The sequence below is a fragment of the Podarcis raffonei genome, chromosome 13 (genome assembly GCF_027172205.1).
Source record: "Podarcis raffonei isolate rPodRaf1 chromosome 13, rPodRaf1.pri, whole genome shotgun sequence".
Taxonomy (NCBI): domain Eukaryota; kingdom Metazoa; phylum Chordata; class Lepidosauria; order Squamata; family Lacertidae; genus Podarcis; species Podarcis raffonei.
The window spans coordinates 38,158,248-38,181,136 of NC_070614.1; the positions used below are offsets into that span (position 1 = coordinate 38,158,248).

A 22,889-nucleotide genomic window follows, 5' to 3' on the forward strand; every position below is an offset into this window, starting at 1 on the left:
AGCCCTCGTGTTAAAAGTATGATATCAAATCAGCCACTGTGTCAGGATCCAGGATAGCTGTTGAGAAACAGGACTTTACTTGACATGTTACTTCAAGGAAAGCTGCTCCCAGCGCCTTCCATTTTTGCATTAAGAAACTTGGTTATAACCCAAGATTGTGCTACGCAACCTTTTGACCAATGTTTCAAGGCACAAAGACAGGTTACAAAACTGTAAAGCACACAAAAATACAATTGCAAACACACACACACCAACCAGCAGCAGCTAAAGATTTTTTTCCACGTACAGCACAATTCAGCCAATGCAGACTTGAATAAATGAGGCTTCAGAGGTTTTGGGGAATTGGGTGAGAGAGACCAGCAGCAACGAGGCTCTATGAATCTCTGTGGGTGGGAAGTTTCCAAGGTGTGGGATCGCCACTGAGAAAGCCCTCCCCCTTCATATTAATCAGCCTGATGGGTCTCAAGCACTGCTCTTAAGGCTTGGTCAGGCTGTAGGCTGCAGGTGTATAGCTAGCTCTGCAAGGGCTAATGAGCCTTTAGGACAGAGGGTGGATGAACTGTCTCCCCTATGGCTTGATGGTGCCCTTGCCCTGTTCCCTCTCAGACCTTCTCTTTTGCCAAGTAAAGGCTTTGACCTCCTGTGACAGGACATCTAGAACAGCCTTTCCCAACCCGGAGCCTTCCAGATACCATTTGTGCCCAGGCTGGGGAAGGCTGATGCAGAAAGAGCATCTGGTGATGTAGCAGTGCCAAAAGCAGATGGGCTGCCCCTGCAATCTGCCTCTGCTCGTTTTGCTGGCTCACAGGCCATGAGTGATGCCTTTTCACCTTTGAGCATCGTCCTATGGACTTTTCTATGGCAGGGTAGCTCACTCAGCTGAACCATAAGTCTGATTTTTCTTCCCCCACCTTTTTAAAATTCCATGCCTTTTAAAGTCTTCTGATGCCCTCAAGCCCATAGCCCTCTCACCCTTCTCCCCATCCTGTCATGCGCTACCCTGAATCAGGGCAGCTCCTTTTCATTTTCCCCTCTTGCTTTCAGAGCGTTCAGTGACTAGTGTTAATTTTCATGCTGACTGCAGCCCTGACAGGTGGCAAGTCCCATGGGAGGCCTGCAGCAAACCCACGAGGTGCCAACGCCTCCCTGGTATGCAGCGGGCGAGACCCGCAAGCCATGCCACTGCTTAATTTAGCTTTCATATCAAATTGGGAAATCAGCGGAAAAGCTACAACATAAACAGGCCCGAAGTCCCAAGGGGAGCCCGTTAAATTAACCCAGTATGCTACAGGCATACTTTCTGTAAAATACCCCAGGCTGAGATAACAGAGGGAGGCTTGTGGGAGTTGAAGGAGGGGGAGGAATAACTCAGGTCTGGGACTATGGCAGTGGGGAAGGAGGAGGAGCTATGATTAGAACTGGCCCATAATCTAGACGGATGGGACTTTTGTCCCGGACGCACTGGCTCTGCAGAGGTTCCAAACAGCCAGCTGCCACTGCTGCGGCAGGCACAGGGCTGTGAGTTCAACCCTTTTCAGCCGCCTTGCAGTTGTGAAATTAGAGTGCCACCCAGTGGCTGCGACCTGCAGTGAAGTCCCTAATTTCCATTCTGGTCATTGCCCCGTATTTTCCAGCACCACAGAGAAAGAATTGCCACTTCAATGGAGATGGTGAGGCTGGGATGGGGCAGAATCCAGGACAGCTTCTCACTGACACAGATCAGATTGTTTAGATCCAATTACTGACATGAAAATGCATCTTTAAACGCAATAAAACTGAACAGTGAGCTAGTTTGGAGTGCTACCCATTCACGTTCCCCCATAACATGCCCTTGCCCTACCCCCACCCCAAACAATGAATTGGCAATGGAGCAATCCCAGGTGGCTGGATGAATCCAGCCTTTCTCCTTAATTGATAAGGTTCCTTGCCAACGCAGGTGGGCAAGAAGCCTGCATTTGAACAACAAGGGTGAAGTCATTGTCTGGCCTACACACCGGGAATGGGGAGAAAGGCATATTTTTGCCCTCTGGCAGAAGAAGGAATGCTAGATTAAACAAGTTAAACAAGGGAAATTCAGAAGGAGAGTAGCAAAGGGGGCAAAAGGAAGTCCACATGGCCAACTTTGGAGGGGAGAGATCTCCTGCAGAGATCATGACTCTGGAGTGGAGCACAGGCTTGGGAAGACCTTCACCAGAAACCCTAAAGAGCCACTGCCAATCAGAATAGAGAATACTGGGCTCGATGGACCTATGGCCTGATCTGATATAAGCCAACTTCCTATGTTCCTACTGAGATGGAAGCACGAGCTGGAGCCACTGGCCTGCTGTCAGCACCTGACATCCTTGGGCAGCTGCCAGGTCCCCTGTGCAGGGATCCCAATGTAGATGTCCACCCTCTCAGTGTCCTTTGAGGGACTCTGAGCAACAAAAGAAGGCTAGATCGAGCCACTCTTTTATTTTTCCACTCTGCTCTCAACCCAACGTTGCTCTGGAGCATTGTGGGAAAACTAAAGGGCTGAGAGACCCAGTTGCCCGCAACTGCTTGGAAGGGATACAGGCTCCTAAGCTTGCCAGGGCTCGCTGACAGAGGAAGGGGCTTACCAGAGGATTGTTTGCCCAGGACTCTCCTCAAAGCTAGCGATCACTCATGTGTGAAACTGCCATTAACTCATTTAGTTTAGTACTGTATACTATTGACTCCCAGCAGCTTGCCAAGGTCTCAGGACACTAGGAGCTGAACCGCAGAACGTCTGCATGAAAAGCATGAGTTCTACCACTAAGACATCACCAGCAGTCCTCAGGGAAACCTCCTAAATTAACTCAGTATGTTACAGGCTGGTTTCAAAAAACCCCCACTCTAGGTTGAGATAATTGGGGAGGGCTTTTAAAACTTGGAAGGGATGGATCTTTACCTTAAAAGAGGGAAATGGGGTCCCACTCACACCAGCACACATACACAAATCAGTTGCGTTGGAAGGTAACTACTGGAACACGAGTATAAACTAGAAATTGCATTTGTATTTTATTTTGTTCAGCAACTTTGTTCTGTATTCCTCTTACTCTTTATCCAACCGGTCATTCCTATCCTAACAAAACTCTTCTTTGGTTTACCCTAATTGGACAAAAAAAGCGCATTGTGCTCATGAAGTAGGACACGGAGGTAAGCTGTCAGCTTTAGGGTACTGACTCTACGGAGATACTGATTCTTTATCTAATGGTCACATGCTTGAAAGGGTTCTGGGACTGAGGCAGGCACTGCTGCAGTTCCCCACAAGTACAAATTTCAAGAGAAATTTGCTTGCAGCTTGGGATAGATGAGGCTGGGCACATACCTGATGCCCAAGGTGTGAGTGAGTGGGAATTCACTGGTGCTGATTTGGCAATACAGAAAGCCTGGCCAAGGGTATCAGAAGAGTTTGTCACATTTGTGCAGCAGTGGGATTGGAGCTAGTGTTGGGAAAGATTGATTTAAGAGGAAAGTCTTTCTCTCTCTCTCTGTCTCTCTCTCTCTCTCTCTCTCACACACACACACACACACGATTCTATGAATACACACAAACACACCCCTACACCTGCTCTTCAGGAATTATTGTTTGCACACAGCCTTGGGTGTGAAGCACTATTTCAGCTCCTTGCTCTGCCATGAAGCTCACTGTGTGACCTTGGGAAAGACACAGTCTCTCAGCCTAACAACTTGGCTTCACAGGGCTGTTGTTATGAGCTGACAACTGCAAATCCCATCCTACGTTAAAAAGTGTTACAGGCATTATAAATAAGAGAAAGCTGAGGCTGAGCTGTAAGGAAAAGCCCAAGATGGAAAGCAAACGACCCTGGCAAATTATCTGTGCAGGTCTTTTGACTAGCCAGGTGGCTTCTAACCAAGGAGGAACTGCCCCACTCCACAACTATCTTTGCTAACACTCAACTCCTCGCCCCCACCTGCATCTGGCTTCAGGACCTAGTTTTTAGCAGATATAAAGAAGCAACTTCATGAGTCAAACCAGTGGACAGTCCAATGCAGTAATGTCTGTCCCAACATTTTAGGCAGGGTTACCCAATATTTTTGACAAGAGATGATGGGGACTTTACACAAGTAAAGCAGGTGCCACAACTACTAAGCTATGGCCCTTCTGGAAAGTTAGGGTTGCTGCCTTACTCTGGCAGTTCCTGGAACCTTCCTTAGCTGCACCATAGAGAAAAATTCAATAAGCATTCCTCATGCTGAGAGGAGCCTCACCTACTGAATTTCTGGCTGACATGGAGCTGTTTTAAGGCACCAGAGCCTTGCCAGAAGAAATGTAAAAAAGGCTGCAAGACTTCCAAATTGTTGCTTTTTTTCAGCATTCAGGAACTTGACCCCTCTCAACCTGCCAGAAAGGTTCTTCACCTCTGTTCTCAGAGGCAGCTCAAGACAGACAATGCAAAAATGCCACCCAGGCGAAAAGCACATCAAGTAAACTAAATCATTGCCAGTTTCATGCCTTTTAAAGTGTGGCACAACCTTGGACTTCATAACTGTTGGGTTATCCCCATGTGCTGTAACAAACATATAGTAGCACCTGCCCTCGTTCAAAAGGTAGGAGTCTGGTACCACATTGATGTGACCCTGAAGTGCCATAGCCTGTGTTGCCTCTACTGTGGTGCCCCCTGCTGATGCCCTCCAACTTCTCAAGCTGCTGTTTCTCTTCTTCCTTGCCCTTTCAGCGCTGGCTTACTATCGTACAGCATCCAACTGTCACTGTCACCAGCAGCCAGCAGCTTCAGCTGCCCGCCACCAGAACCTGCCGGTGCGCTGTCTGCCTTGTCACATTATGGGATGCGACCCTCCTGCTCGACTGCACACAGCAAGTTTCTGGTTGAGCCGTGGCAGCCGGCAGGCTTCGGGACATGCTTGTTAGCAATTTATGATCCTGCTGAGGATAGATGGCAGCCTGCAGGGCTGGGATTCAAAGGAAACTGGGATTGCTGTAATCTCATAGACACAAGGCGGGGGTGGGGCAGCGGAGAGAGCGCTGTACCAAGGCCAAAGCAGTAGGGAGTCCTGTAGTGTGGATATCTGGCCAAGGCAAAGCACTGGTGCAAAACACAGGAGCTGCTGGGGTTGGGTACTGGTTTCCCAGGGAGCAAGTTTTGTCTCTACTTGGCAGCCCTTGGATAAAAGTTTCAACAGATTTTAAGAACTTTTTTTGTTTGTTTCTTAAGCAGGCTTGTAAGTTATTTACCAAGTTGCTTATGGCGAGTTAGAATCCCCTTCACATTTGCAAACGAAAAGAAAATGGTTGGTGTTTGTTATTCTTAACAGAACTAAATCTAGCTATGCCTGGACAGGCAGATTGCAGCAAAGGGAGAGAAGCAAGGCAGGACCACCCTATCAACTCTGCTGAGAAACCAATTCCATCAGGCTTCCCCTCTCCCCCATCTATCATTCAGTCACATCCATTCCATCAGGTTTCAGCAGAGGGAGAGATGGGTTTGGCTCCTCTTCTGCTTGAACCATTTCTATTCCAGCTGGTTATTGTAAGAACTTTGCAATTTAGAACTAAAGTCTGAGTTTGCATGTTTTTTCTTCTTCCCTCGCAATCTCTTCTTTCGTGCCATGACTTTGTAATCCCGAGATCAGGGACTCTATTTCTGATCTTTGTAAGCCACTCTGGGAACCTTTTCGGCTGAAAGGCCAGGTAAATATGTGCTGATTAAGTCATTAAATAAATATTGTTCATATCTAGGAACAATTATGAACTTTTTAGCAAAACTGGGTAGTGGTGTTATTTTAAAGAATGGCATGTGCCACTGCTGAATGTCAGGTTTTCCCATGAATCTTTTAAATTAAAATGAACGTAAGAAGAGCCTGGATCAGGCCAATGACACATTGAGTCTAGGAGCCTTTTTCTCACAGTGGTCAACCAGATGCCCGAAAAGAGCCAAGTGCAACAGCACTCTCCCGCTCCTCGGAGTTCCTGCAATTGGCATTCAGAGGACTACTGCCTCCAACAGTGTACATTCAGGTTTCTGTTGACACAAGGCTCTGAACTGAGACCTGAGTGTACACTGTTTGTACAGTGGAGAGGGCTCAGTAAGTATGAAAATTGGGGAACTCAATTGGGAGTTTGAATTTAAAATGTTGGGAGTGTATGCAAGAATAAGCAAAATCCACATGAATATAATGGACTAGGGTGGGTGAAAGGAGCTTATGCTGTGATTGAAGTATTGCTTTTGCCCTTTTATTTTATTTTCACCTAGTTGAGTATGCACTCAGTGACACAGGAGATTGCACAGTAAGGTTGTCACCTTTCTTTGTTTCGACAGAGACTTCTCATGTGTTTGACAGTAAAAAATCCAGATATTCTACAGTGGCATTGCCATGCAGCTGTTAAAGGCATACACCTTGAGGCGGTGGGCCTTTTGCTGCTCTCTCCTGCCATTTTTAAACCACTCAAGAGCAAGAGCATTTTGCTATTTTATCCTTTAAGTGTGTGTGTGTGTGTGTGTGTGTTTTGCTTTACACCTTAGGATCTAGAGGACTCTGACAACTCTGACTTGGCCAGATTAACCCCCCAAAACTTGACTCTGCCACTGCCAGATCTGTACTTAGCTCCACATCCAGCCACCATTTTTTTTATTTCAAAAGTTGGCGATGCCAAAAACTTTGTGTGTTCCCACTGCCCCTGACACAAAAGTAGGGATTTTATAGTTCAAATTGTCCTCTCCTTGAAAGCTTCTTTTCTCAGCCACACCCATATCGGCTGGGTTCTGGGGAAATCTCTTTCAGTAAAAGGATATTACATATAATGACATCTCATACTTCTTAAATTCCTTGAGAGTTTGGTCAAAAATCCAAAATACAGAATTAGTGCAACTTTGTCAGCAGAATCTTCTAAAGTTCTCTACTCACACAGAGGCATAATCATTCGTAGCTGACTAAGTGAGCTGCTTCAATATAAACTCACCGTGTAAGTACAGTACTCTTCTCTAGCAGGCAAGTCACGCCAGTCCCTATGTCCTGCTGAAATCCAGTGGATAACCTTTTGAATAAGAAAAAGGAAGAAAGGTGAATGAGGTACTAACAAGCGCACTCCTATGTATTCCCTCAAAATTGAGCCCCATTGGACTCAATTATGATTACGCTCAGGTAAGTGCAGCATAAGCTAGGCAACTGTAGGAAAGGAGACTATTTGTGACTATTTTTATTTGGTTTTGTTTTACGTGGTGGAAAATGACATAGTTGAGGTCATACTGAATTCTGTCTTCCAAGAGCGGTTGGGATTAGAAATCATAGAATTGTAGAGGCAGAAGGGACCCTGAGGATCATCTAGTCCAATCCCCTGCAATGCAGAAATATGCAGCTGCCCCATATGGGGATCAAACCTGCAACCTCTGTGGTATCAGCACCATTAATTCCTAAGAAAATAAATACTGCAGTTTGTACCTGCTAAAAAAAATCACCTCCTTTGACACAGAAATCCTGCCAGAAATCCCAAATGTTTGAGAGCTAGCTGTGGCTATTCAGGAACAGTCTGTCCATGCTCAGAGACACAAGTACTTATTATGCATATGCCATGGCTAAGGTCTAGTACTAAAAATAAACTAATGATCTAGTTTGCTTAGTATGGCTGGCTGCTTTTGTTCTTCTGCGTATATAAACTCCTATGTTTGTAATAAAAACCTTTAAACCACTTTCACGGATGCCTTACGTATGTACATTGGTACCTCGGGTTAAGTACTTAATTCGTTCTGGAGGTCCGTACTTAACCTGAAACTGTTCTTAACCTGAAGCACCACTTTAGCTAATGGGGCCTCCTGCTGCCGCTGCGTGATTTCTGGTCTCATTCTGAGGTAAAGTTCTTAACCTGAAGCACTATTTCTGGGTTAGCGGAGTCTGTAACCTGAAGCGTATGTAACCCGAGATACCACTGTATATATTAAATAAATCTGTCAGCAAATAAACTGGCCCTTTGATTGATGACAATGTTCCACTTATTGCCATATGAAGGACCATAGCTCAGTACAAGCCAAAGGTCCCTGGTTCGATCTGCAGCATCTGTGGGTGGAGTTGGGAGACTCTTGCCTGAAACCCTGGAGAGCAGCTGCCAGTCAGTGTAGACAATACTGAGCAAGATGGACCAATTGTCTCACTCAACATAAGGCAGTTTCCTATGTTCCTATCTCAGTAGTAAAAACTGCGTATTTGTATGCATTTTAACTAGATAATTAATTCATTGAAAGTGAGGAGAGAACGAGAGGATAGTGATTTTTAAGTGCTGTGAAGTAGAATAATTTATAGAATTACCGCGGCTGGGTTTATGGGGAGAAAAGCAACAGGCGCCTGAAATGGAGGATACCACTGAGCCTTTTAGTAGCACTTTAAAAACAAAATTTAAATAAATCAATAGGGCTGCGGTGAATAGTCGGTTGCCATGGTAATGGAACCAATTGCCCTTTTCTGAAATGGCGCTTCGGGATAGCGCTCTTTGTGGGGGTAGGGAGTCCTCTGCCCTGTTCCAAGATGTCCTTTGATAACTTGCCCACACTTAAAATGGCCGTTTCGGGGGGAAATTAATAGGTGTATCAGTATGCAGTGCACGGCCTCTTTAGAGACAGCGCGGCTGCCGACTGCCCTTTTCTAAGATGGTGGCCGTCCGAGAGTAGCGCCTCTCAAAATGGCGGCAGGCATTCTCTGCCCATACTCAAAATGGCGCTCACTTTTTACCGTGTTTTCAAAGAGTAAAGCCGCGCAAACCATAAAAATAGGCTACCGCCATTCCATCTTTCCACAACTCTGATTTCCAGCGCTGACTTTCAGAGAGAAACTTCTCTAAGACTGCATTTATTTAAAACAGCAGTTTCCCTTAATAAAGATGGCGGCATTCTTCTCTTTTAAAAAATGTGACAGGGTGCTAACGCTTAATACGGCTTCTAAACTCTCTTACCTAAAATATCTTAATTTGAATTCAAAGTGCGGAAAGAAGGCTTTGACCCGCTGAGTTACTAGGGGCAGGTTTTTTGAACCCCAACCGTGAGAGGGAGAATGACTAACGTTTTCCAATGTGGCCACCTGCTCCTTTTTCCTTTTAACTGAATTAGCGTTTCCCTTTTGAGAAACGTAGACTAAAAATTCTAGAGCGATCATTCCAATAGTCAAACACGGGACAATGATCGTTTTGACGTAATTTTCTCTCGGATGTCGAGTGAAAGTGATAGCAGCCCATAGGACACAATGCAGAAATTCAGGAATATGTAGTGTAGCTATGGTTGGGCAGAAGCGTGCCCCAAAGTAGAATCTACCTGAAACGGGGTTTTATACTCTTAAGTTCTTGTTTTGTGTGACGAATGTGCGTGTCTGTTTGTATAAAATCTCAAAACATTTGCAAATTGTGCCGCAAATGCAAAACAAATACTCAGCCTTCTTTTTTATTCCTAACGGGTAGGATGGGGCGCTGAAGCTGAATAAGTTACAAGAACTCTGCAATTGAAGTCCAGGGATTTTATATTTAAAAATTAACGCTACACCGCATCCAGCCTTTGGCACAACAAGCACCCTTTTAAACGGTGTTTAACAACTTTATTAATAATTTAATTTATTAATCACTTCCTATGAAACATCCCAAAGCGATTGATGATAAAAAAGGTATAGCTTCATAGGGACAGAACTACCTAAACCGTAAAGAAACTTATTCTTGTATGCTACTACAGTGGCAAGAATGTTAATTGCCAGAAAATGGAAAGAAGCAAAGGAAGAATGGATACAAAACCTTACGGAATTTGCAGAAATGGCGAAACTTACCAGAAGAATAAGACATCAAGATAACACAATTTTCATAAAAGAATGGAAATGGTTTATTGAATATTTAGATAAATTGTAAACAGATAAAAACATTGGCAGGATTATTGTAATAACCTGCAGTTTCATATATTTAAAGATGAATAAATGAGCAAATTAAGTTAATTCGGACATGCAGAAGATATTAAAAATAAATTTAATAAACCGTAGAAAGAGGGGTTCTGAAATGTCAAAATGATTGCAAAATTAGTGTATAAGTGTATAAACTTGAAAAGTAAATCTTTTTTTAAAAAAATAAGGAAGGTCTAGCTTCTCACCTGACGAAGTTATTTTGAAAATTGAAAATCTTCCATACAAAATACACCTCAGGGGTATTTAAAGTTTAAATCAATTTAAAGTGGTCTCTGGAATGCCCTCGCAACTCAAAAGTCAGAGCTTTACATGCAGTGAAGTCCTGCTAACGAGCTCCTCAAACAGAAATGTGGACACTGTAAATCGAGGTGCTCGCGGTAGTCTCCCATTTCTGCGTCTATGTTGAGTATACGTCATCGAAGGAGGAAAAGGGATGCCGAGCCCATAGTGGGGCGTGGCTATGGAGAGCAGCTGCCCGCTTTCAAGATGGAGGAGCCCAGCACATGGGATGAGCCGAGCAGCGGCTCTAGTAGCAGCAATGAGGAGGATGAGGACATGGAAATGGAGGAGAAGGGGCAAGAAGAAGAGAAGGGTCGAGGGGGAGCTTATGTGCCAGGACAGGGGGCTCCTCCAGCACCTGGGGAAGAACTGGTGATGGACGAGGGTGCCTATCGCCTCTATCATCGCGCAGGCACAGGTCAGATCATGTATTGGAAGGGGGTGGGGTCTGTCTTTTTGGACTGGAAAGTAAGGGGACGCTTGCTAAGGTGCACGGGAAAGGATTCCAAGATTGTAGACAGAGAGGAATGGAGGTGGGAATTTGTCAGGGTATAGATGCATTGGTTCTTCAACGTGGGCCACACGGGTTAGTTTGGTTGTATAGACGAGCCTGATTCCTAAAGACCTCAGCCACAAATATTATGGGAATGTGGCATGGCATGTGATGAGTGGCTGTAGGTTAGGAGCATCCTTTAGGGGCAGGAAGATATGGTGTGTGTGTATGTATATATATAGGATAGGTTTAAAGCGACAAGGGGTATGCACTGAACCTCATTTGTAGCAAACCCATGACCTCTTAACCCTCACCAGCCACTTTGGTAAAGTTGCAAGAGCTGTGGCTAAATAGTAAGATTCAAAATAGATTCCACTGCATGTTTTTCCACGAAGTTAGTAATTGTGAGTACAGAACTAGGAGCTGAGGGCTGTGCCGGACCTCCTGTTGTACTATTTATATCAAAAAGGTGAAACAAATATTAAAAACACCACAAAGCAATTTCAGCATAAATATTTCCGGCAGAAAGGCCTAAAACTAAATCCGCAGTAAATTTACATACCATGTGTTACATATGTGTATATGTTAAGATACGAACAATTGTTTGCATACGGCAAGGAAGGTTATGACTGTAAATCAACGTGATGAAGAAAACTCACAGTAGATATGGGGGAAAGAGGGGAATTGCCACAGAAAGGAATGCTGATGTCCCTGTGTCTCCTTCGACCCTGTGCAGGTTCCCCTTGCTTGAGCTTTGACATTTTGCGAGATGCCCTGGGAGAGAATCGAACCACCTACCCGCTGAGCCTTCTCCTTTGTGCTGGAACTCAGGCTGAAACTGCCAATGCCAACAGGTGAGTTTGTGAGGAGCTTGGCTTCCAGCAAGCCAGCCACACTTGTCCTACTGAAGCCAGGACAAGAGGGTCTATAGCAGGGATGTGGGACCCCTGGCCTTCCCTTGTTAGACTCAGCTTTGCGGTCAGTTGTCGGGAATGCTGGGAACTGTAGTTCCCACCATCTGGAGGGCCAGAGGTTCACCATCCTTGAAAACACCTTCTTATAGACCACTGAAATGTCTCATTTTCTCTCCCTCCTCCCTGCAAATAGGCTGATGGTGATGAAGATGCACCACCTCTATGGGACCAAACGCGCTGGCAAGGATTCTTCAGGGTCAGAGAGTAGCAGCGACAGTGAAAGTGATGAAGACGAAGAGAAAAAACCCCAACTGGAACTGGCCATGGTCCCCCATTATGGGGGTATTAACAGAGTTCGGGTACGAACCATATTTCCTGCTGGTCTCTCACTCTGCTCTGGCACAGTTCTCTACCTTAATGGTCTGTTGTTGTTTTGATAGGTGACAGAATTAGGTGGGTCACAGATCGCAGCGGTTTGGTCTGAGAAGGGGCAGGTGGACATATACGACCTACAGCGCCCCCTCGTGGCCCTGTCCGACTCTCAAGCCATGGCAGCCTTTCTGCGAGAAGAGCAGGCCAAGATCAAACCTGTCTTCTCATTCGCTGGGCATATGACGGAAGGATTTGCTGTGGACTGGTCTCCCAAGAAACCAGGTAATCAGCTGGGATGGAATGGGAATGGAGTTGGCAGAGCTGGGAACGTAGGCACAGGAGACCTGGACCGGTGGGACTGCAGTTCAGAATAACTTGTGCCTCACCTATTCCAGGGACTCTTTTGACTGGTGATTGCAACAAGAACATCCATCTGTGGACACCCAAGGAAGATGGATCATGGCTTGTAGACCAGCGGCCTTTCACAGCCCACACTGCATCAGTGGAAGACCTGCAGTGGTCCCCAAATGAAGCTACGGTGAGGAAGTGGTTTGATGGGTGCAGCTTGCTTTACAGTGAAAATTTCTGTGCTTGGGGAAATGTTAATGTGCTTCCTAATTACCTGGGACTTAATCAAAGTGTTTCAAATCAGCTAAGGCTGCATTTTTTATTTTTTTAAAAGGCAGTTGCCTATTATTTCTCTTGCATATGCTTGGCCACAAGGTTGGTTTAATGGAATCTGAAATCAGATTAGCCTTGATTTATATTTTTAAAAAAGCTAAGTCGAAGATCAGATCCTGGTGTCAGGTGAAGTTTTCCTTTCCAGGTGGGCTTGAATTTAAGCTGGTATTGTAAAGCAAAAATGTTCCTTTGCCCACACGGTTTTCCTTTCCTCACATGCTTTGAAATCAAGAATTTTCCTTTATGCTGCCTTTGTGGTTTGAAACCAAATTGTGTGGGCAAAAGAAGCAGGTCTTGTTGACACTTGCACCTGCAAGCCCCACTTTCTGTAGGGGTTGGCTCTACTTGAAGTTCCTGAGTGGAACCAATTCCAGGGTAGCTTGCATTTGCCACTACATTTCAAAGGAATTGAATGTAAGCCCCGCTTGTCAAAGAACAACTCCTGATCCTCTGCAGCTGTATTTTTACCTGCACCCAGCTTGATAAGACATCGGGTGGGGATTTCTTAGGGGTGGGGACTGCCTTACAGCAGCCATATTAAGACCCCTGCCAGGCCTAATGCTATGCTCTGCCTTTGCAGTCAGAGGTAGTGATGCTTCTGACTACCAGTTGCTGAAAACCACAGGAAAGTGCTCTGGTTTTGCTTGCAGGCTTCTCATGGGCATCTGACTGGCCACAGGGAGGACCGGAAGCTGGGCTTGATTGGCCTGATCCAGCAGACTCTTCCTGTGGTCTGAATTAGGCCTCCAATACAGAGGTTCTCCACTGCATCACTTTGCATGGCTTTTTCCACATTTCCTTTTACCTGTGTTCCACTGCATTGGATATACCTGTGCCTTTTCTCCTTCCTATTCATTGTGGACAAAATCTCAAATTCTGCAAAAGCTTTACACGAACAGCACAGAATGAACGTATTTATTATACGAAGGTCAATGTACCTAGGCACTGCTTTGCTAACCATAGCACAGGTCGTTAAGCCAAGATTTGTAATTACCAGGTAACTGGCCAGATTCAGAACATCAGTGCACAAGTTTTGATGCTAAACTTTGACAACAGTTCACAGGGGAAAGGCCGATTTATACGACTTCATAAGGGCATACTGGAATTTGCATGGGGAACAAGGCCCGATGCAGGGACGTGAGCGCTCTCTGCTATGTTTAACCATAACAATTCTTTGCTCTTGTACTTGGATCAGGTTTTTGCTTCCTGCTCAGCGGATGCCTCCATCCGCATCTGGGATACACGGGCGCCACCGGGGAAAGCCTGCATGCTGACCGCCAGCCAGGCACATGATGCAGACGTCAACGTCATCAGCTGGAATCGAAACGAGCCCTTCATCGTCAGTGGTGGCGATGATGGGATCCTCAGGATCTGGGACCTCAGGCAGTTCCAGGTTAGAAATTGCTGTCAAAATATGTTAGGGAAAACCTTTAGATCAGGAGTTGGCAACCTAAGGCCCATGGGCCACAAGTAGCCCACGGGAGTCATTTAAGCTGCCTGCGAGCCGAGCCACCTGCTCGGCGAGTCCCCGCATGCTGCGCTAAACCAGCATGGCGCAGGGACTCACTTCTGCAGCACTGGAAATCGCAGTCGCGCTTGCTCATGCACACATGCGATTCGGCCCACGGAGGTATCTCTGCTGGAGTGAACTGGCCCAGGCAAGGTAAACCTTGCCGACCCCTGCTTTAGATGTTGCTGAACTACAACTCCCATCAGCCCCAGTGAGCATGGCCAGGGATGATGGGAGTTGTAGTTCAGCAACATTTGGAGGGACAAAGGTTCCCCACACCTGTACACATTATTTCCCCTTCAAATCTTCTTCACAAGCAATAGCCCTCAAACTCAGCCCTTCTTTTGTCCTCCCCTTTCTCTGCAGAAAGGGTCAGCTGTCGCCACCTTCAAGCAGCACACGGCACCCATCACGTCCGTCGAATGGCACCCTACAGACAGCGGTGTGTTTGCAGCCTCCGGTGCCGATGACCAGGTGACGCAGTGGGACTTGGCTGTAGAGCGAGACGAGGAAGCAGAGGCCAAGGACCCAGCTTTGGCCTCCATCCCACCCCAGCTACTGTTTGTTCACCAGGGAGAGAACGACATTAAGGAGCTGCATTGGCATCCGCAGTGCCCTGGCACCCTCGTCACCACAGCCCTATCTGGCTTCAACATCTTCCGGACTATCAGCGTCTGAGGGAGAGCAAGGCTTTCAAAATGGCCGCCTGGGGTTTGTGGACCTGTTGCCAAGGGAGGTGCTAAGCCGCAGTACCCTTCGTTGCTTCTTTCAAGATGGCTGCAGTCTCTCCTCCCTGTGGACTCTAAAACCTTCTTAAAAAATGGGTTCTTTTGTTGGTTTAATAACTAACTTTTGCTTTTGGAATAGGTCTTCACAGCTGCCCCGATTAAGCTTTGCAGTCTTTTGATGAGGTCATCACCTCTCCCTGTCATCACGTTAATGAGTGATAATGATTAGAATAGCCTTTGCTCTGCTTTATGTACACTCATTCCTCGAACAAATCGGATGATTCAGGTCTCATTTAGATATTTCCACTCCGCTATGCGAAGAGTTCAAAACAGACTTAATGGCTTTTTCTGTGTGTGGAACCATCCAAACGTACCATGTATAAAACAGTTTGCAAGCATCTGCTTAACTGTTCATCAGAGCCTACCACTGATGCTATGGGGGGGGCGGAGAGGAAATTGTTTGTAAAGAATAATGCATTTTAAATAAATATAAATTATTTTGGAGGGAAGGTGGAAACCCCGTCAACATTTTGACAGGCTGCATTTTTCTTGTTTTACCTCTGTACAAGCTGGGACATACTAAGCCCGCGGCCCTGCACCAGCCATGCAGAAAGAGCCCAGCAGGGGCTCTCTAAGCCTGATCCATTTGCCACTTACTGAAAACAGAGAAGAACTGGGGGGCAACATTACCCTACAATAATTTCTCTGATCATGTATAATACAGACTACATGATAAGGCAGGGCTTTTTTATAATTGTATTTTTTATGTCGTGAGCTGCTCTGAGAACCACGAGTGATACACAAATTTAATAAAAATTAATTTTTCAAAGTGGAAGCTAGGAATTCCCTTTGCCCCGTGTCGCTAAGAGCCAGTGTGGTGTAGTGTCAGACCAGGATCTGTGAGACCAGGGTTCAAATCCCCACTTGGGCTTGGCGCTCACTGTGGGTAACCCTAAGCCAGTCACTGCCTTCCAGCCTAACCTACTGCCCAGGGTTGTTGCGGGGATTAAATGAGGGGGAGAACAATTTATGCCACCTTGAACTTCCCGGAGAAAATGGTGGGATATAAATGCAAGAAACAAATAGGCCTGTGCCTCCCTTAGCCTCTCATGCCAGAGGGGAGGGTGTCCCTGTTTCTTATCTGGCCTTAGGAAATCTGCCTAGGTCACATACCCCTTTCCCTAGGTCAGATCCCATCACCTTTCCTCCACACCTTCCTTGTGTGGCTGATGTGTTCTTGAAGTATGATGCCTCTTGCTCACCTGCGTGGGAAGAGGGGTTTGTAGTTGCAAGCAGAGAGGCCTCTGCCTGAATGTAAAGGTAAAGAGACCCCTGACCATTAGGTCCAGTCGTGGCCGACTCTGGGGTTGCGGCGCTCATCTCGCTTTATTGCTGAGGGAGCCGGCGTACAGCCTCCGGGTCATGTGACCAGCATGACTAAGCCGCTTCTGGTGAACCAGAGCAGCGCACGGAAACTCTGTTCACCTTCCCGCTGGAGCGGTACCTATTTATCTACTTGCACTTTGACGTGCTTTCGAACTGCTAGGTTAGCAGGAGCAACGAGAGCTCACCCCGTCGCAGGGATTCAAACCGCCAACCTGATCAGCAAGTCCTAGGCTCTGTGGTTTAACCCACAGCACCACCCGCGTCCCCCCGCCTGAATGTAGCTTTCAATAAATAAAGGAAGACTCACAGCTGTTGCTCTGGCCCCACCAATTCACCACAGGCTGCTCACCCCCCCCCCCCAAAGTTTGCCTGTGGAGGAATGTGGCCTTTGGGCTGCAAAAGGTTTCCCCTGATAAGGCTCGAACCTCTTCCTTTTATTTCTGAGCACGCACAAACCTTGTCTCCGGGCAGCTGGAAAAAGACAAATTACACTGCAGAAACGCTGCCAAAGTCAGTCCAAGTATTTCTCCTTGGCCATCTTATTTATGTACACAGAGCTGCCCTCCATGAAACATTCGCACACGGAGATGTCTGCTGGGAGACTACACACACCGACAATCACTTGCACAATTGTAATGTGGAGGGTTAACTGTAAACAAAGTAAGAGAACAGCCGGAGTAGACTGTGCTATAATAGCTTAAGCCCACCGTTGGAACGGCAACCCTAAATCACCACTGGCATCCTGTTCTCACTGCATCCCACTCCACTGCAAGGACGTAAAGACTGCACTCCCATCCTGGTCCACCGAACACAGCAGCACCGTCTTCTTCACGTTGGTGCCGAGGCGTCCTGCGCTGACGACATCACACAGGGAGAGAGGGGTGTCTTTAGAGACACACAGGGCAATGTAATGGGCATGGAAACGCATGGGGTCACCTGTAGGAGGGAGGGAGGAAGGCAGGGTTAGAAGAGGGAAATAGCCCATTGGCTTCCTCCCTCCTTAACAATCGCTCTTCATTCTAGAACGAAGCCATTTTGAATTTTGCCGTAGCAAAAAATGTCCTCGAGTCAAGGAAAGGGCGAGTCTTTTTTCCTAAGGTTAGCAGCAACCACTACCTGCCCAGCAAGAACCCTGGGAGCAGCAGCGCTGCAACAAAAAGGGGAGCTAAGTGCTTGGGATTTTGTAAGTTTGTGGCAGGCGGGCAAAGTCCTTTATACCATCAGACCACTGTCAATACCAGGGGTGGGGAACTTTTCGGCTGTGTGGGCCAAATCTTTGAGGCATCAAATCCACCTATCACATGATGACATCATCGTGATGTCACCCACGTGTCAAATGCATAGCTTTGCAAGTCTTCCTACTTTAAACACTCGATTTCAGAAGACTATGCTGGCTGGCAGTGGCTCTCTAGGGTTTCAGACAGAATTTCCTGCCTGGAAGGCAAATGGAATAGCATGGCAAGAACCTTGTATAGAGGCATTCAACCCTGCCATAATTTGTTGTAACCCACTTCAGACGCGGGTGGCGCTGTGGGTTAAACCACAGAGCCTAGGACTTGCCGATCAGAAGGTCGGCGGTTCGAATCCCCGCGACGGGGTGAGCTCCCGTTGCTCGCTCCCTGCTCCTGCCAACCTAGCAGTTCGAAAGCACGTCAAAGTGCAAGTAGATAAATAGGTACCACTCCAGTGGGAAGGTAAACAGCGTTTCCATGCACTGCTCTGGTTCGCCAGAAGCGGCTTAGTCATGCTGGCCACATGACCCGGAAGCTGTACGCCGGTTCCCTGGGCCAATAAAGCGAGATGAGCGCCGCAACCCCAGAGTCGGCCACGACTGGACCTAATGGTCAGGGGTCCCTTTACCCTTTACCTACTTCAGAGTTCTATCTACATACACATGTTCTTTAATTTCTGCACTTCCCTTCATCCCAAGGAGATTTCAGGGCGATGCACAGCAAACCAAAGAAATGCAGTATTTTATTCTGTAGACATTACTCCTCAAACCATTAGAGTACTCCTGCCTTCCCCATTTTCAGCAGACCTGTATTCACTATAGAAAGGAAGGCTGCTATTCACTGCAAAGCAGAACAGGACTCTGAATCCCTGTGTGCAAGGACAGAGGGAGGCATTTGTTTATTCAAGACGGGGCCAGGAATCCTGCCTGCCTCTTTAAATGCCTCTCACCCTTTCAATAGAGGGCTGGCTAGGCCTTTCAGCAAATATTCCATTCACTCCTGGGCTAAGAGGGAAAAAACGCAGGATAAGATTGCTCAGCTTTTTATTATTCGTATTTGCCTTTGTGACGCAGGGGAGCATTGATATCATGCTCTCTGCTCAGAGGGGCAGACTCTGAAAACCATAGCATTTGTCACCCCACCCCCGGCTTGGATTCCCCAAGATCCACAAGCCTGCCACTACCTGGATAAACAAGGAAGTCACCCCCAAATTTGCTCCCACTGGTGACGTAGTAGCCCCGTTCCCAAAGATTCTGGAAAATGCGGTAACGTAGCTCGTGGTCCTCCTGTCCAGCATAAGGCCAGTCTTGGGATTGGACATGCCAGTCCACCTCTTCTTCTGGGCCTGGATGTACTCGTTCTGTTGGGAGCTGGACCATCATAGATTGTCGAGGAAGCACAAAGGTGGATTCCGGTTCTGCAGGAGGATCTGGAAATATAATACAGAGTGGCCTGTAACCGGGCTACCTTAGGACTACCTTCTTCCATGTATTCCCTCCTGTGGCTGTGGTCCTTGTCTACTCATTACCACCAACAGCCTGAGCTATAACAGATAGGTACCAGGGCAGGACCTTCTTGGTTGTGGTGCCAAGATTAAGCAAAGCTCTCCCCAAGGGAAACCCACCTAGATCCTCCCTTTAAGTATTTCCTTATTCAGCTAGGATGTGGTTAGACATCTAGTTAGCCACTGAGAACAAAATGCTGGACTAGAGGAGCTACTGGCCTGATGCAATAGGCTCTTCTTTCATGGCTTTTTACAGAGATGTTTGGGGAAAGCTGGCTATTATGCTGTTCTTTGCCGGTGCTCCAAAAAACCAAGCGGGTTGGTTTTCCCTTGCCACATCTTGAAAACAGCCCTGCTGGATCAGGCTGAAGGCCTAACTAGTCCAGCATCCTGTTCTCACAGCAGCCAGCCAGGAAGTGGGAAGCCAATAAGCAGGACCTGAGCACAAGAGCCCTCTCTCCTCCTGCAGTTTCCAGCAACTGGCATTCAGAAGCATTGTTGCCTCCAACTGTGGAGGCAGAGCATAGCTCTCATGACTACAGTAGCTCAGTTGGTAGAGCATGAGACTCCCAGTATCAGGGTTGTGGGTTTGAGCCCCACGTTGGACAAAAAGATTCCAGCATTGCAGCAGGTTGGACTATTTATTTTTATTTTTAATTTATATACCCCCCTATACCCGGAGGTCTCAGGGCAGTTTACAGAACAAAATCAAAATATAAAACCACAATATATAATCAAAATAAAACAACAACCCAATAACACCCCCCTTGGGGTGTCTTCACATTCCACAGTTCTATGACTAGTAGCCACGGGCAGTCTTACTCTCCATGAATTTGTCTAATCCTCTTCTAAAGCCATCCAGAAATCTGTCATTATTGTTCCCTGAGTGCTAGTGCGACAACTGAGGAGAAAACATTCTTCTCTGTCCTCCATAGGTTCTGGGACTACCACTCCCATCAGCCCCAGCCAGCACTGCCAATAGTCATAGTTTAGTCCTCCTGCAAGGGACACGGGTGGCGCTATGGTCTAAACCACTGAGCCTCTTGGGCTTGCCAACTGGAACGCCGGCAGTTCGAATCCCTGCGACAGAGTAAGCTCCCGTTGCTCTGTCCCAGCTCCTGCCAACCTAGCAGTTCAAAAGCACACCAGCGCGATTAGATAAATAGGTACCACTGCGGTGGGAAGGTAAACAGCGTTTCCGTGCGCTCTGGCACTCGTTGTAGTGTCCCGTTGCACCAGAAGCTGTTTAGTCATGCTGGCCACATAACCCAGAAAGCAGTCTGTGGACAAACGCCGGCTATCTCGGCCTGAAAACGAGATGAGCACCGCAACCCCAGAGTCGCCTTTGACTGGACTTAACCTTCCATGAGTCCTTTAACTTACCTCCTGCAGCTTCCTGGGGCACTTCCAAATAAAGCAAAATAGTTGCCACATAGCAAATGTTGACGCTCACCTCCCTCTTCCTGCCGCCGTTTCTTTGCTCGGCCCTGGGCTATACGTTCCGCAAGAGTACCCAGCACAGCTTTCCTCTCTTCAGCCGCCAGCCGAACCTGCTCCTGATAGCTCTCCTCTTGCTCGTTTTGGTAGGCGGCCGCCTCCTCAAGGGCTGAAGGATCCTGCAGACACAGAGAAGCAAGTTCAGCGCTTCCCATTCTCTGACCGCATCCACACCATGCATTTAAATCACCCACGGGCACACACATGTCCACAGAGACCTTCCCTGGTGCCCACTGGGTCCTCATGCCACCCCAATGAAATTAGGCTTGAAAGAAGTATTCTGTTTTAGCCAATATAATAAGTTGCAGTGTGCGCTCAGTTGCAGCGTGTGTATGGGGCCCACAACAGTGCCTCTGGTTTGCAAATGTGCCCTGGGGTTCAAAAAGGGTGGTGGCCCATGATCTACACTGCACAATTTGCAGCAATTAAGCAGAGCATCCTTCACTTTGGCTCCTGGTTTGGGGGTTTTTTGGGGTTTTTTAAGAGAACTAGCAATGATTGGTTGAACCATCACCTGGCTTTTATCATCTCGAAGGGGTTGGGATGCTGCGTTTTTGAACAAGGCTGCCAACCCCTTTTCTGCGAGTAACCGGACCTCTTCCGGGAGCAGCTGCAGGGGCAGCCCCAGCCGCACATTCTGCCGCGGCTTCCGAGCTAACGCTCCAACCAGTGTGCCGACAATACGATGCTCCTCCCGCAATCTCCGCGCATCAGCAGCATTCCACACAAAAGCCTTTCCCTCCAAGATGTGGATTCGGATCATGCCTCGGCCTGTACCTGTGCTTCCCTGAGAAGATGGGAAAGGAACCACAAAAATACTATAACAATCACTTGACTTCAAGATTTTTTGGGAGGGTGGTGGGATCCACTCCTTTGAAAGGTTTTGCCAGCGGCCTTTGGGGTAAAGGCAATTGGTTGTCGGAGGTTCTTATACTAAGCATTGAAATGTACCTAAAATGGCAAAGGCAGGTTACTTTACATATCACCTTTTTAAAAAACAAGTGGGTTGGCTTTACTCTGCTCTCTCCACTATTTAATAGGTTTGTAATTTATGTAAATAGTTTTATTGTTTATAAGGCTTCTCTTATGCTGATCTATGGGCTACTTTTAAAATGAGGCTGCATTTTAAATTGCATTTTAACCTGTATTTTAAATTGGGGTTTTTCCCCTATTATGTTTTTACTGTAATTTTACTGGTGTTAGCCGCCCTGAGCCCAGCTCTGGGCAGGGAGAGCGGGGTATAAATAAAATTTATTATTAAGCAGCATAATCTCTCTGCTCCCAGAACCCAAAAGGATATGTTGGCCAATCTCTTCTCTCTCCCTGAACAGAAACACAGCAGCAATACAATGACTGGTAAAAAGGTAAAGGTAAAGGTACCCCTGCCTGTACGGGCCAGTCGTGTCCGACTCTGAGGTTGCGTGCCCATCTCGCTTAAGAGGCCGGGGGCCAGCGCTGTCCGAAGACACTTCCGGGTCACGTGGCCAGCCTGACAAGCTGCATCTGGTGAGCCAGCGCAGCACACGGAAACGCCGTTTACCTTCCCGCTAGTAAGCGGTCCCTATTTATCTACTTGCACCCGGGGGTGCTTTCGAACTGCTAGGTTGGCAGGCGCTGGGACCAAACGACGGGAGCGCACCCCGCCGCGGGGATTCGAACCGCCGACCTGACGATCGGCAAGTCATAGGTGCTGAGGTTTTACCCACAGCGCCACCCGTGTCCCCACAATGACTGGTACAGGGACATAAATAAGAATAAAATGGGTGGCAGGGTGGGGGGATGCTTGGGGTGCTTGCAGTGGATTGGTTGGGGGCACCTCTCTGGAATAAACTGTTTTATGCAAAGGGAGGCAAATACATGCAAATACATGCATATTGCACCGTAAGTCTGAAACTACACACACACTTAACTAGGCAATAAGCTTCAAGTTTCAGACAACAGCGATCATTATGACCAACGGACCTTACGTCTGATCTTCGGATGAAGGGCGGTATATAAATTTAAGTAATATTATTATTATTATTATTATTATTATTATTATTATTATTATTATTATCATACCAGATGAAGAGTAGGCAGCTAATAAAGTTTGGGACGATGTACTCTCCCTCCCCTGGCTGACACAGGCTCTTCGTTTCCTGCAACATCACCCCAAAATCGAGATCCTTCCCTAAATCACCAGCACCCCTGCCCCTTCCTCCTTCCCAGGACCCAGGAGTCCTAGCACCCTCCCCAACCCGTTTTAATCCCATAAACCACTTTCACACCGGGTCGCCTTTTGCTTTTAAGCCATGAGGTTCCTCTTGCGTGAGAATCCCGGAGATATTTTCCTCCCCTTAGTCCCCGCCCCCTTGCTCTAAATGACCCTCCAATCACTCTTTCGC

The 22,889-nt window shown here is 47.1% G+C and overlaps 2 protein-coding genes and 1 long non-coding RNA gene across 7 annotated transcripts in view; 1 reads left to right on the forward strand and 2 right to left on the reverse strand.

Moving 5' to 3' along the window:
• Positions 1-9,087, reverse strand: part of LOC128399310 (uncharacterized) — a 78,044-nt gene extending 68,957 nt beyond the window's left edge. Inside the window, exons 1-3 of one of the 2 annotated variants that reach the window (XR_008327204.1) lie at positions 8,927-9,087; positions 6,947-7,021; positions 2,998-3,111 (exon numbers count right to left, since the gene is read on the reverse strand). This is a non-coding gene — a long non-coding RNA (uncharacterized LOC128399310). Of the gene's footprint in view, positions 1-2,997; positions 3,112-6,946; positions 7,022-8,926 lie in introns of those variants that run through there. The other variant, XR_008327205.1, reaches the window with a different exon arrangement.
• A 1,206-nt stretch (positions 9,088-10,293) lies between these two features.
• GRWD1 (glutamate rich WD repeat containing 1) lies at positions 10,294-15,715 on the forward strand. Its single transcript, XM_053361562.1, has 7 exons — positions 10,294-10,606; positions 11,418-11,535; positions 11,789-11,954; positions 12,036-12,249; positions 12,363-12,505; positions 13,844-14,041; positions 14,525-15,715. The coding sequence occupies exons 1-7, from the start codon at positions 10,309-10,311 to the stop codon at positions 14,834-14,836; spliced, it is 1,449 nt and encodes a 482-aa protein (XP_053217537.1). The 5' UTR covers positions 10,294-10,308; the 3' UTR covers positions 14,837-15,715.
• A 1,265-nt stretch (positions 15,716-16,980) lies between these two features.
• On the reverse strand, positions 16,981-22,852 carry TSEN34 (tRNA splicing endonuclease subunit 34). 4 transcript variants are annotated; one of them, XM_053361564.1, is made up of 5 exons: positions 22,773-22,852; positions 21,020-21,292; positions 20,462-20,624; positions 18,688-18,933; positions 16,981-17,208 (listed from the first exon to the last, which is right to left on the reverse strand). In XM_053361564.1, exons 2-5 carry the CDS (start codon positions 21,266-21,268, stop codon positions 17,021-17,023), a joined length of 846 nt encoding a protein of 281 aa, XP_053217539.1. In that variant the 5' UTR covers positions 21,269-21,292; positions 22,773-22,852; the 3' UTR covers positions 16,981-17,020. The 4 variants fall into 4 exon arrangements, with proteins under 4 accessions (XP_053217539.1, XP_053217540.1, XP_053217542.1 ...); XM_053361565.1 differs by having other exon boundaries at positions 22,781-22,851; XM_053361567.1 differs by having other exon boundaries at positions 21,020-21,276; positions 22,771-22,841.
• Positions 22,853-22,889: the final 37 nt, after the last annotated feature.